The sequence below is a fragment of the Actinia tenebrosa genome, unplaced genomic scaffold, assembly GCF_029948245.1.
Source record: "Actinia tenebrosa isolate PJP-AT-01 unplaced genomic scaffold, QUT_ActTen_1.0 PGA_scaffold8__29_contigs__length_14323225, whole genome shotgun sequence".
NCBI lineage: Eukaryota > Metazoa > Cnidaria > Anthozoa > Actiniaria > Actiniidae > Actinia > Actinia tenebrosa.
Genome location: NW_028292585.1, coordinates 4221638 through 4237375, shown reverse-complemented (window position 1 = coordinate 4237375; position 15738 = coordinate 4221638). Strand labels below are relative to the sequence as shown.

Genomic DNA, 15738 nt, shown 5'->3' with positions numbered 1-15738 from the left:
GGAAAATTTCAAAATGGAGGACAAACATGAAAAAATGTGTGTAAATCTTCATTCTTGATTATTTAAGAGTATGGCTTTCTTTAAGAAACTCCTTCAATCTAATTTACGACAATGCCTTGCGTTTAGTCCAAGGTGCTCGTTTTTACACCAAAACGTGTTTTCTCGACCTTTATTTTTCTCAAATTACTTCAGAATTCAAGCACAAAGTTTCTCCCAAAACACGACGCCAAAATCTATTTTCAATATCACTGAAAAGTCTGGAAAGAAGAGTTTCTCGAGGAATGATCCTGTAGTAACAATTGCTAAGCAGATCGAAGAAAGTGTCAGAGGAATAAGATCAAAATCGGAAGCGCTTGAAAACTACGCCAAGTACAAAAGTACAGGGGTGCTCTCTGATGGCGACTTTGTACGTGTTCTCGTACGTTTGGCAAAGTCGAACGACCATACTAAATACAAGAGAGATAAAAATAATGCTGTTCAACTATACGAGGGTCTTTTAAACGACATCAAGAACAAAAGCTCTCAGCTTAAGGAATTTGAACTAGCAGATATTATATGGTCTTTGGGAAAGCTAGACATAACGGATCCAGAATGGTTTGCCTATTTTGGAAGTATTATTGAGTCTAAGCAAGACTTCAAAGCTTTTTCCAATGCAGACTTAGCGATGATTCTATGGGGACATGGCAAAACAAACATAGCTGCTCCCATTCTTTTTAGTCACATTCAAAAGGAGATTCTGAGGAGAGATGCAAAGGAGTTCACTACAAGAGAACTCTGTCAAATCGTTTGGTCTTTTGCAAGAGTGATGAGGGCAAGTGCTAAGCTTTTTGCTGCTGTACGTAAAGATATCCAAGAACGAGACATCACTGAGTTCAATAACCAGGACTTGATCATGCTAATGTGGGCATATTCTGAAGAAGGAGTTAATGTTAAACCTTTATTTCGATTCTTTAAATCTGAGCTTCTCAACAGTAAAAGATTGTCTGAATATGGAACAAAAGATCTTTCAGTAATTTTATGGTCATTTTCCAATCAACGAATCAAAGCGCAAGATCTATTTGCTGCAGTAGAAAGAGAGATACTAACTCGGCCAAAACTGTATTTCGATGACCAAAGTTTGGTTATCATAGCATGGTCATATGCTAATACTGATAACAAAAGTCCTAGACTCTTTCAGCTCATTGAGAAACAATTAATGTCAATAGATCTGGGGGGTTGGTCATTACATAGACTTGCAAGGATTCTGTGGTCTTTTACAAAAACAGGCTTTTTGAATAAGAAATTCCTTCAAAAGATCTCAAATGCAATGTTATTTCAAGACTTTGCAGACTTGTCTCAGAATAGTTTAGATGAAGTGGTTTACACTTTGCAGGTCTGTGAGCATGCACTTTCTCCCAAACTTGTGTCAGCAGTTGAAGCTGAGTTAATGAAAAGAGCCAAAGAAATCTAAATTCAAAAAGAACTAGGTAGAATGGTCAAGACAATGTAAAAAGAGGGACTCAATTTAATTGATTTTATTATTTTATTGACTATATTTCTACACACAAATACATTGTTTAGCATACATGCAAAGAGAGAGTACATCGTTTCTGCAATTTGACTCAGTGGCGGATTCAGGGGAGGGGTGCAGGGGGCACGCACCCCTCCCTGGTTCGACTTTGTGTCCCTACTTCAAAGATTTAACCAATACAAAATAATGTTTTTCCCTTTGATTCTAAGGGGTGCACCCCTCCCTGGGTTAACTATGTGCGCTGCATCCCTCCCTTAACAAATTCCTGGATCCGCCCTGTGACTTAGTTTTAGAGGGATTTTGAGGACAATTATAAATTTACTCCCAGTTTTTTTTTTTTCTTGCTTAACAATTCCCCCAAAGCCTGTCAATGTCATAGTTAGGTGTTATAGCACACCATGGACGATTGTGGTCTACTCTTGTACAGCCATTGTAGAGCTTTCCTTTATAGATGAATGGAAAGACACAGATGTCTCCTTTGGTTGTTCTTTTACTTCCTTTGCCTGAAAGAGTTCAATTATTTAAAATGATTTCTTTCAAAGGATTACCCCTCACATGGTCAGGTGCTGCTAGTATTTGGGATGTTTTAAGAGTGTACGGTCCATATTTGTGAATATGGACTGGTGTATCTTCTAATAACTCACCTTCCAGTACATACACATCATTCCCCCACGGTCCTCCCTTGCCATTTCTACAAGTGTTGTATCGTCCATACTTCTTGTAGGTACGTCCTGCAGTTGGACTAGAAGCGCACCATCCTTGGTGTTGTACTGCAAAAACACTCCATCCAAGCTTAGCAGCAGCTAACGCGCACTTCTCGATGGCAAATGGTCTCCTTCGGTAGTTTCCAATCAGGATGTAACTTTTACCTTCCAGTGTAGGAATGGCACGATTCCACGTGTCTCTGTAACAACCAACTCTTCTGGCTGCAAATATAAACAAAAAGGATTTAATAGATGAATCATGAGGAAAGGCGAAGAATCCCAATATTCTTTGGGTACTCACCATTTAAACCTGTTGTAATTCTTAAAGGATTTCCTGTGGGAAAGAAAATAACAGACTATAAAATAAAGAACTATTTTATGATTCACAGACGTCATTTACAGAATAGCTTACCAGACCCTGAGATGCACGGCACACTTTTCAATAATATTCTTTGATGACAGCATTTTTGGAATTTTGTATTGATACAGACACCGCCGCAACGGACACAACCACATGGACTAGACAACGGAGTGACTTTTTTATTATCGCAACATTTGGATTTCTTTGGATCGTAGCATATTTGGCCACATGTACGGTAATAACTTGGAACAACTTTTCCAAAGCAACACTTGTGGGTTCTGGGTGAGTAGCATGTCTTACCACACGCTCTCTGTGCAGAAGTACAGCATGGACTTCTAACTGGAATAAGTCTGTTGTGGCAGCACTTGTGGGTACTTGGTGAGTAGCATGTCTTACCACATGCCCTGTGTGCAGAACTACAGCATGGACTTCCAACTGGAATGAGACTGTTGTGGCAGCACTGATGGGTACTGGGTGAGTAGCATATCTTACCACATGCCCTCTGTGCAGCAGTACAGCAAGTAGCAGAGATTGGGATAACTTTGTTGTTACAGCACTTCATTGTGACCTTGTCGTAACAAATTTGTCCACATTTGCTGGTGCAGCACTTGCCATCTTTGTCAATGACTTGTCCATTACAGCAAGAGGTTTTTTTAGGATCGTAGCAGTTGTCACCACAATAGTCTTTGCAGCAGATTTTATTTCGATCGATAATCTTGTCGTTACAGCATTTCTGGGTTTCAGCATTGAAACACTTCCCTGCACAGTGATGTGGACAACATGGCCATGCATCGGGAATAACCTTTCCGGAACAGCACTTGTAGCCCTTGCCTTTAGGATAGCATCGATCGACGCACTTATGAACGCACTCAGGGCATGACCAGAATCCATTCATCAGTATTCCGTTACAACACTGATGGGTCATAGGGTCGTAACACTTTGCATTACATTGATGAGAGCAAGCTCTTAAATCGATGGATGATTCTGTAGTTATAAAAATTAAAACCATTTTAGGGTTGGTATAACATGCTCCGGCATGTTTTATTTCGTTCGTTACTTATTAAGTGGTTTGTATGTGTGCTTGGTATTGGGGAGGGGGGGGGGGGGGGGCGGATACTATAATGTAGTTCCAAATACCTTGCTCGGTATCCTGCTTATCATCAAGAAGGAAAGAGAATTCAATCTGGTTGTCACGGTAATCATCGTCATCCATTGATATAAACTTATCGTATTCTGCTTCATCATATCCAGCCAGTTCAAGTCTTTTTCCAACGCCTGAAATCAAAAAAGTATTTTTTACATTTTTTATTGGCAATCAAGTATTTTGTTTGTTGTATATAGGCATATAAAGTCCCCCCTTCCCAAGCTCCCTTCCTTCGCTAAAAACTTGAAAAATATCAATATATATTACCCATGATTCCATTCTTTCCTTATGACCCATAATGCACTTGTCTTGTTCGTAATTGGCATTTGATTTTTATGTGCAATGAAAAGTCGAAGGCAATAAGTGAAAAGCTCATTGCCGTAAGCGTGCCGTGCCGTGAACGTGGTGTTTTCTAGAATTTCAATTGGCTGATTTTTTCTCGCGCAATTTGATTGGTCTAACAGTGCCGTGACTCTCTAAATCACGTGGAACAGACACGTATGGGTAACCAAGAGAACTGATTGGTTGAACCGATTTTTACAAGAGCCAATAAGAACAGTAGCTAATGAGTCCGTGATAAATTTGATAAGACGCCTTTGAAACCGTAGGCATACCGAGAACTGAACCCTTTGAAAAATGCTGGTAAATGACTGAAGCAAACAGGCTATCTCTTTAACCAAGAATTATGAATCCTGGAGAACTCCCTTCCACTCCATTCACACACGTATTAATTCTGCCAGGGTCATGTTCCAATGCCGTAGTTTATAAACAACAATTTTTTTAACTTGCATTCTCTAAGCTACCAATCAACCGGCTAATAGTCCGTACATGAAAATAAATAAACAAACAAGTGAAAAAATCATAACTTAACCATGTGAATCTATGTAAAATAATTATTGCATATGGTTGTTTGATTGTGAAGTGGTGCAAAAAAATAGACGCTCATTCATAATTCATCGAACAATTTTACAAAAAGCCGTACGCACGCAATGCACTAGTTTGGAAAAAAAAAACGTTCACCCGAGCTACTTCATATTTTAAAAAAAATGAAGAAAAAGAAGAAGAAAAAGAAGAAGAAGAAGAAGAAGAAGAAGAAGAAGAAGAAGAAGAAGAAGAAGAAGAAGAAGAAGAAGAAGAAGAAGAAGAAAAAGAAAAAGAAGAAAAAGCCACTGAGAAACAAATCCATGAATACCTTGTTGTAACATGTTCCACCCCTGATGCAACAGCATTTTCAAAATATTTTTTAAACCATTGAGTTCTTCAAAAGCGCAATTATTTTTTGTTAAATGGTCTTAATACCAATAAGCATTGTCGTGGTATAAAACAGTACATATTGATATACAGTCAGTAGTTTAGCACCAACCATCAAGTACTTTGAAAAAGTTTAAGAATAGATTTGACCATCTTACCTGCTTTTGGTTTAAGTATATAATCTTGTGTTTGTCCAAAGCTTTCTATCGACGTAGCACACACAGCTAAGCTGAGGAGAAGAATTATAGCGAAAAACCTCCGGTTCGCCATTTTCACCACTCTGACACCTTCGCTGGCAAACACCGTTTTGTAATTCTTTATTGAGCACTTTATTCATAAATGAGTGTTTAATTTGTATGCTTGAAAGAATCCATTTTTTCCACTTCATCAGTTTGTTAGGTTTTAAAAAGAGCGTGGGTAAATACTTGACCCACGTCTCCAAGTCCTTCATGTGGTTCGTGACGTCACTAAGACTACATCAAATAGGGCGTAAGTTTGTTTTGATTCTCGACACAGAACACGATCGAGTCGGTGTGGACAAATCTCATATTATCCATCCATCCATTGATCCTAATTTCCAACAAAAAAAACACTGAACAGTTTGACATGTTATAATGCATTAGAAAATCAACTACAGTTCGTATTATAAAGTGCAAACAATTAATCCGTGAACACTAATTACTAAATAGTACAAAATAGTCCTAATTAAACAATAAAAAACAATGGAATTTGCATGAAATTGTGCTATTTAGTATTACTAAAGTTTCACGGTTATATTGTTTGCACTCTAGTCCTATGCACGCGCCCTTACATCTTTAAAAACATCTTTATTGCCTCAACCTTTAATTACCATCCCTGAATCTAATTCTACTTTAACAACACTAATATTTTTTTCACTACATGATTAACCACGGTTTCAAAGTGAATAACAATGGACGCTCTCGACCCTACTGATCCGTATTACCGACCCTTTAATGGATTTGAAAAGTTTTTTCGGTTCTTCAGCACGCAAGCGACTTTAGTCTAAAAAAGTTGTCCTTTTCGTCGGTTGTTGACATATTTTGGTTCAGTACTTAAAGTGGAAAATAGTTTATAAGTTCAAATTATAAAAACTTCCTTATAATAAAGAGGAAGGAGCTCCCAATTTGTTTTCTCGTCATGATACGGTGTGCATAAGGCGCGATACCATTAGAGCGAGTCTTAATAATATAAAATAAATATTTATAATGTAAATACAAACTCGTACTCCAAAACAAGGAATAAACTTGTGAAGCATACCATTTTTGTTTCTGTCGTTCTTTCAAATAAGTTTTTTTAAAGACTATTTAAATTAAACTGAATAATTAATTAAAAAACAAAAACAAACTATAACTATCATAATTCCATTGTTATTACTAATTGACTGATTTATCATTGGCATTCCTTCACTAGATGCTAAATGCGCTAGTTTTTCAGCCACTTATCGCAGCGTGAACCTCCATCTTGGACAAAATGTCGGATCAGGCGGATTGTTATAGAATTTCTTTGGCCAAAGAAAGACCCAATGAAAAGACTAAAGAAGTTCAAAACAAATATACATTAGATAATTTTCTACAGTTCAACGACTTTTCGTATGCATGAAAGACTTAAAAGAAACGTTAATATTCGGCGATTTAAATAAACAATTTATAATAAAGTAACCGCCTTAGATTTCCAAAATTCATACTTGTATTTTTTGAAAAACGTTATGAAATTGTATGTAAACCAGAACATATAATTATAAGAGACTTTGGTCAAAAATTCTGTGGTAGTAATAAAACAACAAAAAATACCGTGAAACTAAAACAAAGACAAATTCAATTATATTAAGTTATTGAAACAAAGAGATCTTTACAAGTACATGGAAGCGGTAGAAATGCACTCAACTTTTGGATTATTTGAGAGAGCAGAAATTTCACTTTTGAGACTTTTTCTCGCGAATTCAAATCTTTGTTGATGGAAATAATCTTTTTAATGGAATAAAGACAGTTCCGTGATAAATTGGTCAGTAATTGACAGCTCATCAACACACCCCCAACAATGTTTTAACACTGTTTGTGAAACGAAGCGTTTGGTTCTTGATGCATGGCTAATGAAACCACAAGCCCTGATTTTAAATTCTTTCCATTTAAAACGCTTTAAACGGGCATGCCGAGAGAGAAGCAATTATGGCGAAGTTGAATTTTCTCGTTTGCATTTTGTTGCTCATCGAGACTAGCGTACTAACGTTAGAAAGCTTGGATCGCGGGCAAAATCTAGAGTTCCAAGCACTGCCAGCAAAACTGAATGTTGAAAAAATTAAGGGTAAGATCTTAGACACATTCTTAGATTTTATAAGAATGTCAAGCATATCTTTTCTGTATATCATAGATAAGCATGGAAATTATACTCTAAAAAAAAAAAAAAATCTAACAAATATTTTTAGGCGGAAACTAAAAGAAAGTTTTATAAAGACTGACGTACCTAACAATAAAAACAGTTATAACGAAAACTGGCTCAGTGATTTGTAACGGACTATTAGTTTTCGTTTATTTTTTTCTATCAACGGCTTTTTTCATGTTTGCAATGCACGAGGGAAGAGTGGGTAGGGGGGGAAGTGGGGAGTGGTAGCTATTACGTCATACATTCAACGTCATGCATAAATTATCTCAGATCTTCTCACGTACGACAAAGCGTCCCCTACGTAGGACAAAACGTCGTCGGACGTGACGTTTGTTGTTAAATTTCTAAAATAAACAAACGAAACTCCAAAATTTGAATTTTAAAATGAACTTATGACAAAACAAGTAAAGCTTGATTAGAAATTACTGAGATATTTTATGTCATTTTCAAAATTTCTGTCATCATCATCATCATATAATCATTATTATTATTATTACCATTATTATTATTATTATTGTTATTATTATTATCATTATTATTATTAATTAGTTGTGTGTAGGTGTTTCATATTTTTTTTCTTTGCTTTTTTTTTCTTCACGGGTATTCATTAATTTTTCATCAAGTATTTTTTTCCTGTTGTCTTGTTCAAGTTTTGAAGGTGGACAAGCAAGATGACAACTCGACAGAACAAGTTGACTTTAGTTCTAGGGATGTTTCAAATGATGCTTTTGAAGGGAACGACGCTGATGTTGAAGAGGACGAGGAGGAGGTGGAGGATTTCGTGGATGAGGAGCTCGAACAGAGAGATCTTGACATGATGCTTGATGCAACCGGTGGAGAAAGTGACGTTGATCTTAACCACCGGTCATTCTTTGGTGAGTATATGAAATGCTAACAAATACTTGACCCAACAATAGATGATATGAATAGAATATATGAAGAAAAAGTCTGTTGAAACTGAAATCAAGAGGTATGGTTGAAATTCAATTCGTTCTAACATAGGAAGCAAAATACAACATCATCATCTCTATCATCACCATCATGCATCACCCTCACTACCAACACCACCAACACCACCATCATCACCATCATCAACATAATCATCATCATCATCATCATTAATATTATCACCATCATGCATCATCATCACCATCACCAACATCGTTATCGTGATCATCACCATCATTCTCATCATCAACATAATCATCATCATCATCATTAATATCATCACCATCATGCATCATCATCACCATCACCATCACCATCACCAACATCGTTATCGTGATCATCACCATCATTCTCATCATCAACATAATCATCATTATCTTCATTAATACATCCTTATTCTAGGATCAATAAGGATGGAAGCAGTTAAGAAAGCATGTAAATATCAATGTGACAAGAAATGCTACGACCCTCACCAACAACAATGCTGCAAAAAGAAAATCGTTAAACGTCCCTGGCGCTGCTGTGCACATAGCTGTGGTAACGTCTGCTACGACCAAAAAACCAAGCAATGTTGCAACGGCAAGGTCATTCTGAAATCACAAAACTGTGCTGGCTGTGTTAATAAATGTGGAAGAGCGTGTTTTGACCCAAGAAGAGAAAAGTGCTGTAATGGTAAAGTTGTTTTGAAGAATGCACCTTGTTGCAAACCTGGGTTCCATCTATGTGGTCAGCGGTGCTTCGACCCTAGGCATCATAAGTGTTGCCATGGTATTGTCACTCCAAAGAATTCCGCTGTATGTGGCCAAAGGTGCTATGACCCAAAAGTCCATCATTGCTGTAACGGCAGAGTCGTGTCGAGACGAGTACCCTGTTGTTACCGTTGTGGTGGAGCTTGCATTGACCCGAGGTTGCATAAATGCTGCCATCAAAGGCGCATCAGCAGGAACGTTCCTTGCGTCTCTGGACAAGGTAAGTCAACTGGGAGAAAATTCTAGCTATCGGAATAAAAAGTCAATAATGGCAATATTAAAATAACTGCTATTAATCTCGCGCTTTGATTGGTTGTTAGCGCGTGCTTTATGAGCACTACGCATCGTGGATGCACACTATTTTGACAGTGTGATGACGCAATTTATCGTCAATAATAAGAGGACAGTCACATAAAAAACTGACGTCTATTGGTTAACATTATCATTGAAGACCCTAAAGACAGAGCACTAATGGAATGAGGGGGTATAAAAGAGACCAGCCAAACTACCTAATATCTTAGACTAAGGTCAAACGCCGAACTTCACATGAGCCGAACCTAATGACATCAAAGAAGACCGCCTTGCTATCCATTGTTTCAATTAGGTTCGGCTCATGTGAAGTTCGGCGTTTGACCTGAGCCTCAATCAAACTCTAATGATGGTAAATGATGCTTTTTTCAGGAACGCCTCTGACGATAACCCAAGGACTAAGTGGTGAGCAAGAAGCTTTACCTTATCGTAAATGGTTCAAAACTTTCTATTTTAGTAATTAAATTAATGATTTTTAGCTAGAAGAGTTGGTTGTTACAGAGACACGTGGAATCGTGCCATTCCATCATTGGAAGGTAAAAGTTACATCCTGATTGGAAACTACCAGAAGAGACCATTTGCCATCGAGAAGTGCGCGTTAGCTGCTGCTAAGCTTGGATGGAGTGTTTTTGCAGTACAACACCAAGGATGGTGCGCTTCTAGTCCAACTGCAGGACATTCCTACAAGAAGTATGGACGATACAACACTTGTAGAAATGGCAAGGGAGGACCGTGGGGGAATGATGTGTATGTACTGGAAGGTGAGTTATTAGAAGATACACCAGTCTGTAGAATCACTTGTAACATAACCCAAACATCACCAGCACCTGACCTTTACAAACTCATCTTCTAATATTTAATTATTACAGGCAATGCTGCTAAGAAGACGACTTCAGGTGACATCTGTGTCTTTCCATTCATCTATAAAGGAAAGCTCTACAATGGCTGTACAAGAGTAGACCACAATCGTCCATGGTGTGCTATAACACCTAACTATGATGTTGACAGGCTTCGAGGATACTGTTAGAATACTAGTGTCTCCAATGGATTTCTTTTACATTCATAAGCTAAAAATATTCTGGAAATCAGAGTTGGGAAATCTTGTAAGAACAATTGAATGGCAAGTGTGTATTTATATGCACAATAATGAAGCAGCTTGTTAAAAATTTAATAAAAGCTGGTATATTTTCAATAAAGATGAACTCATGTAGATGGGCTCATTTTACAGAAGCTTCTGGCAATATGCACATGGTGAGACTGACAATATCCTGTTTTCTAATATAAATGATAAATCTAAGAAATGCATGCTTTCACAGAATATATAGTGAGATCTTACTGCCATGACATACAAGAATGGAGAAGAAAAAAGCATCTTCTATAAGGTTAAGAACAGGTTTACCACAAGCAAAATATACATTTTGATAGAATTTGTACAATATTTTACAAGGATTGCGATACCAATAGAAATTGTGTTGCAAAGACTGCATTAACCCTCCTCCTCCTCCTCTTCTTCTTCCTTGACAACTGGAACACCTTTAAAAAAAAGAAGAGAGAGATTTAGAGGGCCAAATTTAGAAATTAGTTGGATAGGAAGCTATTACAATAAAGAGTGTTTTTGATGGAGGGATGGTTAGCCACGCCCTTTGCCGCCTTTTTGAGGAAATTTTTCAAAAAAAAATTACGCAAAAAGGGGAAGAAAGAATTTATACTGTTATAGGCGGTCATTTTGCATTCCATAAAATCTATGGATTTTGAGTAGAGTGCAAACAATAAAACCAAGAAACTTTAGTAATACTAAATAGCACAATGTCATGCAAATTCCATTGTTTTCTATTGTTTAATTAGCACTATTTAGTAATTAGTGTTTCACGGATTAATTGTTTGCACTCTATCACACGCAGAAAGAAATCAAGTAACATAGGTAAAAATTGGTTTGTTATTATAATGAACACCCTGTATGATATAGTATAATGTAACATTTGATTTTACCATCGAGTTTCTTGAGCTTGGGAAGCCTTTTTGTAGCTTGGTCTCTCCAGTCCCCTTCTGTAGAATGTTTCTCCTCTAGTGGATTTCCTGGTTAAAAAATTTTTTTATTGTCTATCCATCCAACTATCCATTTGTCGTACAATCCATCTATACTTGAATCTATACCCAATCTATTGCATGGTTTCATTTGACGTCATTTCCTGTCTCATGCGAAATGTTCATCAGCTAAATCACAAATTCTCAATAGAATTCTTTCTGGTTGACAGCACATGGTGGTCAGTGTTTGATCACCATTTGGAGCAGATAGTGAGATTCCAAGAATTTTATCAGCTGATTGAACCCCAGCAATACCCTATTATCTATTCCCTTATCCTTCCATCCATCCATTCATTTATTCCTTAACTCATGCATCAAACATGTATGGCTACTGAAAAGGAACCAGAAGTTCCTTTATTAATAGTAATCTATCTTAACCCACCCCTGGCCTTCTCACAAGCAGTATTAATGATCAGATATAGTCCCTTTCACAGTTCCCTGTGCCATCTTGAAAGGTAGCTTTACCTTTGCAGTAAGATGAATGGTGAGATTGCAATGATAGAGACATTTTTAACGCCTTGAACAATATATTATTCACATGTCTCATCAATGCAAGCTCACTGTTCGTCTCACTTCAATGCCAAGGTACAGCTAGGTACAGCAACCTTTCAAGATGGTGCAGGGAACTGTGAAAGGGACTATTGCATAACCCATGCGCAAATGTGTGTTAACATCTATAATGTAATGTTTATTACTGAAATCCCACCATGCTTATGATTATGAGCATAATTCTAAGAAGTGAATATTCCAGCTTATCGTATGGACAGTACTTACCAACAAATAAAAGGTCTTCTAATAAAGGTAATTCTGCCTTTAAAATGATAAAAGTATTGTCTGATTAGTTAATAAGCCTTAGCCTGTTTGTCACATATAATATCAGTGAGCTACCTAGAGGTAAGTGCTGGTGTTGTGCACTGCTAATGATCACAATGAAAATTCCACACGTGCTATTGAGAATTATAAAATAACTGTTATGAATGTCCTGTTCTGATTGGTTTGGAGCGTGTGCTTTATGAGAGCACATTGCATGTGTGTGCACTTTCCGTTGCGTCATTCCTATCTAAAATAAGGGTAATTGTAATTTGTATAAAAGAAATAAAAAGCTTGCTTGCTATGCTGTGTGCAGTTATGAAGCACTTGGGGATTGGCAAAACGCTCAAGAAGTGTCCAGAAGCACTCCGCTATGTGTCGTGTTTCTTTCCCTTAACACTTCTCTTGTGTTTCTACCAACCCCCACGTGTTTTATGACTGCACACAACACATGCACACGTTTTCTATTTCTTCACTAGGACTTACTAGTTTTTGGAACTCATCCCAGACTTTGACTTGATTGTTTGACATGTACAGAACCTAAATACAAAAGAAACAAAGCAGAATGAAGATACCAACAGCAGGTCTTTTGTTGTCTAGAAGACAATTAAATACCTTGAGTTTCTTTAGGACACCAATGCCTTTGAGCTTTTCAATGTTATTGTAAGAGATCCATAACTGTTCTAGGGTGTCTGCCACAGCCTCCTGTAGTTAATTCACCAATCAAGTGATTAATAAGCAAAGGTTTTACATGATTATAGCCCCGGGGGGGGGGGGGGGGGGGCTACTCTTGCCAGTTTAGGGTAGGGATGTGCCGCTGAGCGCTCTGAACCCTGACCCTGTTCCAGAGTAAAATCGCTGAAATTCATACCCTGTTCCAGAGCAAGATCGCTGAAAACCATGCTCTGTTCCAGTATTGCAAAAATAGATACCCTGTTCCAGAGAGGAGAGAGCGTGATTTCATATACCCTGTTCAAGAGCGAGCGTGATTTCATATACCCTGTTCAAGAGTAGAATCGCTGAAAACCATACCCTGTTTGGCGGCACGTACCCATATAACGAATATAGGGGAGTACCCCCGCCCCAGATTATAGCAGACTTCACTGCCATTATCTAACATAGCTAAAGTATAATGAGCACTCTGATTGATTACTTAATGTGCACAAGCATTCATCAATAACTCCATGGACTGCACACCTGATGTGAGACAAGCACATGCTATGTACTGAAGATTTCGTTTATAGAATGAAAGTAGAATTTTGATCAATTAACGAAGAATTTTTTGTTAATCAGAGTATTATGATCATCCGGGTGGATGTAGTCCTGAGAAGGACTGTTTGATGTGATTGTAGTTTCAACAACCTGAGTGAAGTCATTTTCAGAGTCAAGTGAAGAATAAAGTCAGATTGGTCATATTTATGACAGTATATTGTTATTCATATTTATAGCAGTATAAATATGATCAATCTGACTTTATTCTTCACTTGACTCTGAAGATGACTTCCGCTCAGGTTGTCGAAATGTCAGCTGGATGATCATAACACTTCGATTAACATTCATTCACAAGGGTTCAGACTGTTTTATACAATACAAAAAGAATTTTTTGGCTTTGCTATGTTACAAAAGAAATGGTTCATGCTTAATGTGCATCCATTAAGTTTTTGTTACTCCAGCTTCTTGGGCAAATGCTAAGTATGAACCATTTCTTTGTTATTGTTTATTCATTACTTACCAAACCATTTAGATTCTTGATGTTATTTCTACCCAAGGAAAGAATTTTGAGGTTTTCTGGATCAATAAATAAGATAATCTCAATTACAATGGTATTCACATCAAGAGTATGACCAAAAGCTTTTTTGACATACTTAGTCCATTGAGGTTTGCAATCTTTTCAATGCAGTTGGTAGATAATGACAGTTTCCTAACATGAAAGAAAAACAGATAGTATTACATTATTTTGCAATCTTTTCAATGCAGTTGGTAGATAATGACAGTTTCCTAACATGAAAGAAAAACAGATAGTATAACATCATTGCAAGAAATTCCTGAAATATTGGCCTCTCACGTCTAGGGTCTCAGGTTTGATTCCTGGACTCAGCATCACATGTGAGTTTGTGAGGTCTCTCTCTTAATTTGAGGGATTTCTCTGTACGTTTTCTGGTTTTCTTCCCCCCACAAAACCTAACAAGCTAAATCCTAATTCAATCTGTGAATAAGATGTATCTTGACTTTGATCATAACAGATATAATATTAGACTTAGATTTGAAGGGCTTTATCGAGTCAACAAAACCCTATGCAAGATGCTTGGTGTGATGATTTAGCAATTTTGTACTTCTTCTGCACTCTCTCTGTAATTCTGTATAGTACTAAGCACACTTGTACAATGTACAACTGGGCCAAGGGACATAGCACAGTATCATTCTCATCTTGGTACCTTTCCCAACCCCACCCCCCCCCCCCCCCCAGAATTTTAGTCAATTCAAATCCCCTTCCCTGTATCACACTAAGGGCTTATTTGAAGACTCTTATAGTGCACATAGATATTTATATTCTCAAGGCATGATCATACAGAGCATTTTTTTCTGCAACTTGTCTCGCAAAAGCATTGCGACACAACTTGCAAGATCATTTACACAGTACAAAGGAGACACATTTATTGCTAAAAGTAGGAACAAATTCTACTTTTCACAAAGATTGCTGCAACTTGTCTTTTCCACTTTTTTTTCAAATTGTGCTGTAGGTTACATGCTGCAATACTCCATGCTTTGTGTTGTAACGCTGTTGAAAATTGCTTTATGTGATTGTGCCTTTAATAATTTCTAAATCATACTCGCAGTTTGTTAGCGTTGACAGAGATGCGTCCATTTTTTCAATGGGAGGGTACTGTGCATACAGCTTTATTTCTTTAGCTTCTCCTGCTTTGGTCTCGTTGTCCTTCTCCTAAAAACAAAAAGAAGTTCTTTAAAAAACTTCTTTTTATAACTCCAAAACTTCTTTCTATAACTCTTAAGGGTAATGCTTAAATGACAAACGAATAATTAAATATAAATACTTTGGAGGCCGAACCACAAAATCAACTCACCCATTTGGAGAGGGCATCTTTGATAGTCGTCCCTTTTGACTGGAAAAAGGACAGTAAATAACTCAGAAGGTAAGTTAAAATAACCGTGAAAAGTTCAGTTAGGATATATCACGGAGAATAAGTACCTTACCATTTTAAAACAGAGATTTTAGAGGCTTTTTATCTTGTTTTTGTCAAATTATTTTCCGACTTTCATGTTGTGTTAAAACAAGATGGCGTCCATCACCATGGAGATGTACTGAAGGCTTATGGGAGAGGTCCTGGAGGTCTTCGTTGATTGGTTGGCTGTAGATGATCTTGGCTTAAATAACCAATCAGCGACGCTCCTTTTATTACTTGTTTTCAAGATGGCGGACGAAGTCAAAGTGAGAGAGAAAAATTTAA

The 15738-nt window shown here is 37.2% G+C and overlaps 4 protein-coding genes across 4 annotated transcripts; 2 read left to right on the top strand and 2 right to left on the bottom strand.

The window, feature by feature from the left end:
* The first annotated feature begins 16 nt into the window (after positions 1-16).
* Positions 17-1572, top strand: LOC116301831 (uncharacterized). The gene has a single exon (XM_031711009.2). It carries the CDS (start codon positions 71-73, stop codon positions 1448-1450), a length of 1380 nt encoding a protein of 459 aa, XP_031566869.1. The 5' UTR covers positions 17-70; the 3' UTR covers positions 1451-1572.
* Positions 1504-5272, bottom strand: LOC116301614 (uncharacterized). The gene is made up of 6 exons (XM_089040793.1): positions 5129-5272; positions 3713-3850; positions 2627-3559; positions 2516-2548; positions 2155-2436; positions 1504-2013 (listed from the first exon to the last, which is right to left on the bottom strand). Exons 1-6 carry the CDS (start codon positions 5238-5240, stop codon positions 1856-1858), a joined length of 1656 nt encoding a protein of 551 aa, XP_088896919.1. The 5' UTR covers positions 5241-5272; the 3' UTR covers positions 1504-1855.
* A 1844-nt stretch (positions 5273-7116) lies between these two features.
* On the top strand, positions 7117-10452 carry LOC116296986 (uncharacterized). Its single transcript, XM_031705146.2, has 6 exons — positions 7117-7292; positions 8021-8245; positions 8721-9287; positions 9749-9781; positions 9856-10137; positions 10246-10452. Exons 1-6 carry the CDS (start codon positions 7157-7159, stop codon positions 10401-10403), a joined length of 1401 nt encoding a protein of 466 aa, XP_031561006.2. The 5' UTR covers positions 7117-7156; the 3' UTR covers positions 10404-10452.
* A 71-nt stretch (positions 10453-10523) lies between these two features.
* LOC116297538 (dynein axonemal light chain 1) lies at positions 10524-15710 on the bottom strand. Its single transcript, XM_031705823.2, has 10 exons — positions 15485-15710; positions 15355-15393; positions 15103-15212; positions 14137-14192; positions 14004-14059; positions 12887-12976; positions 12758-12811; positions 12236-12272; positions 11366-11452; positions 10524-10909 (listed from the first exon to the last, which is right to left on the bottom strand). Exons 1-10 carry the CDS (start codon positions 15485-15487, stop codon positions 10863-10865), a joined length of 579 nt encoding a protein of 192 aa, XP_031561683.1. The 5' UTR covers positions 15488-15710; the 3' UTR covers positions 10524-10862.
* Positions 15711-15738: the final 28 nt, after the last annotated feature.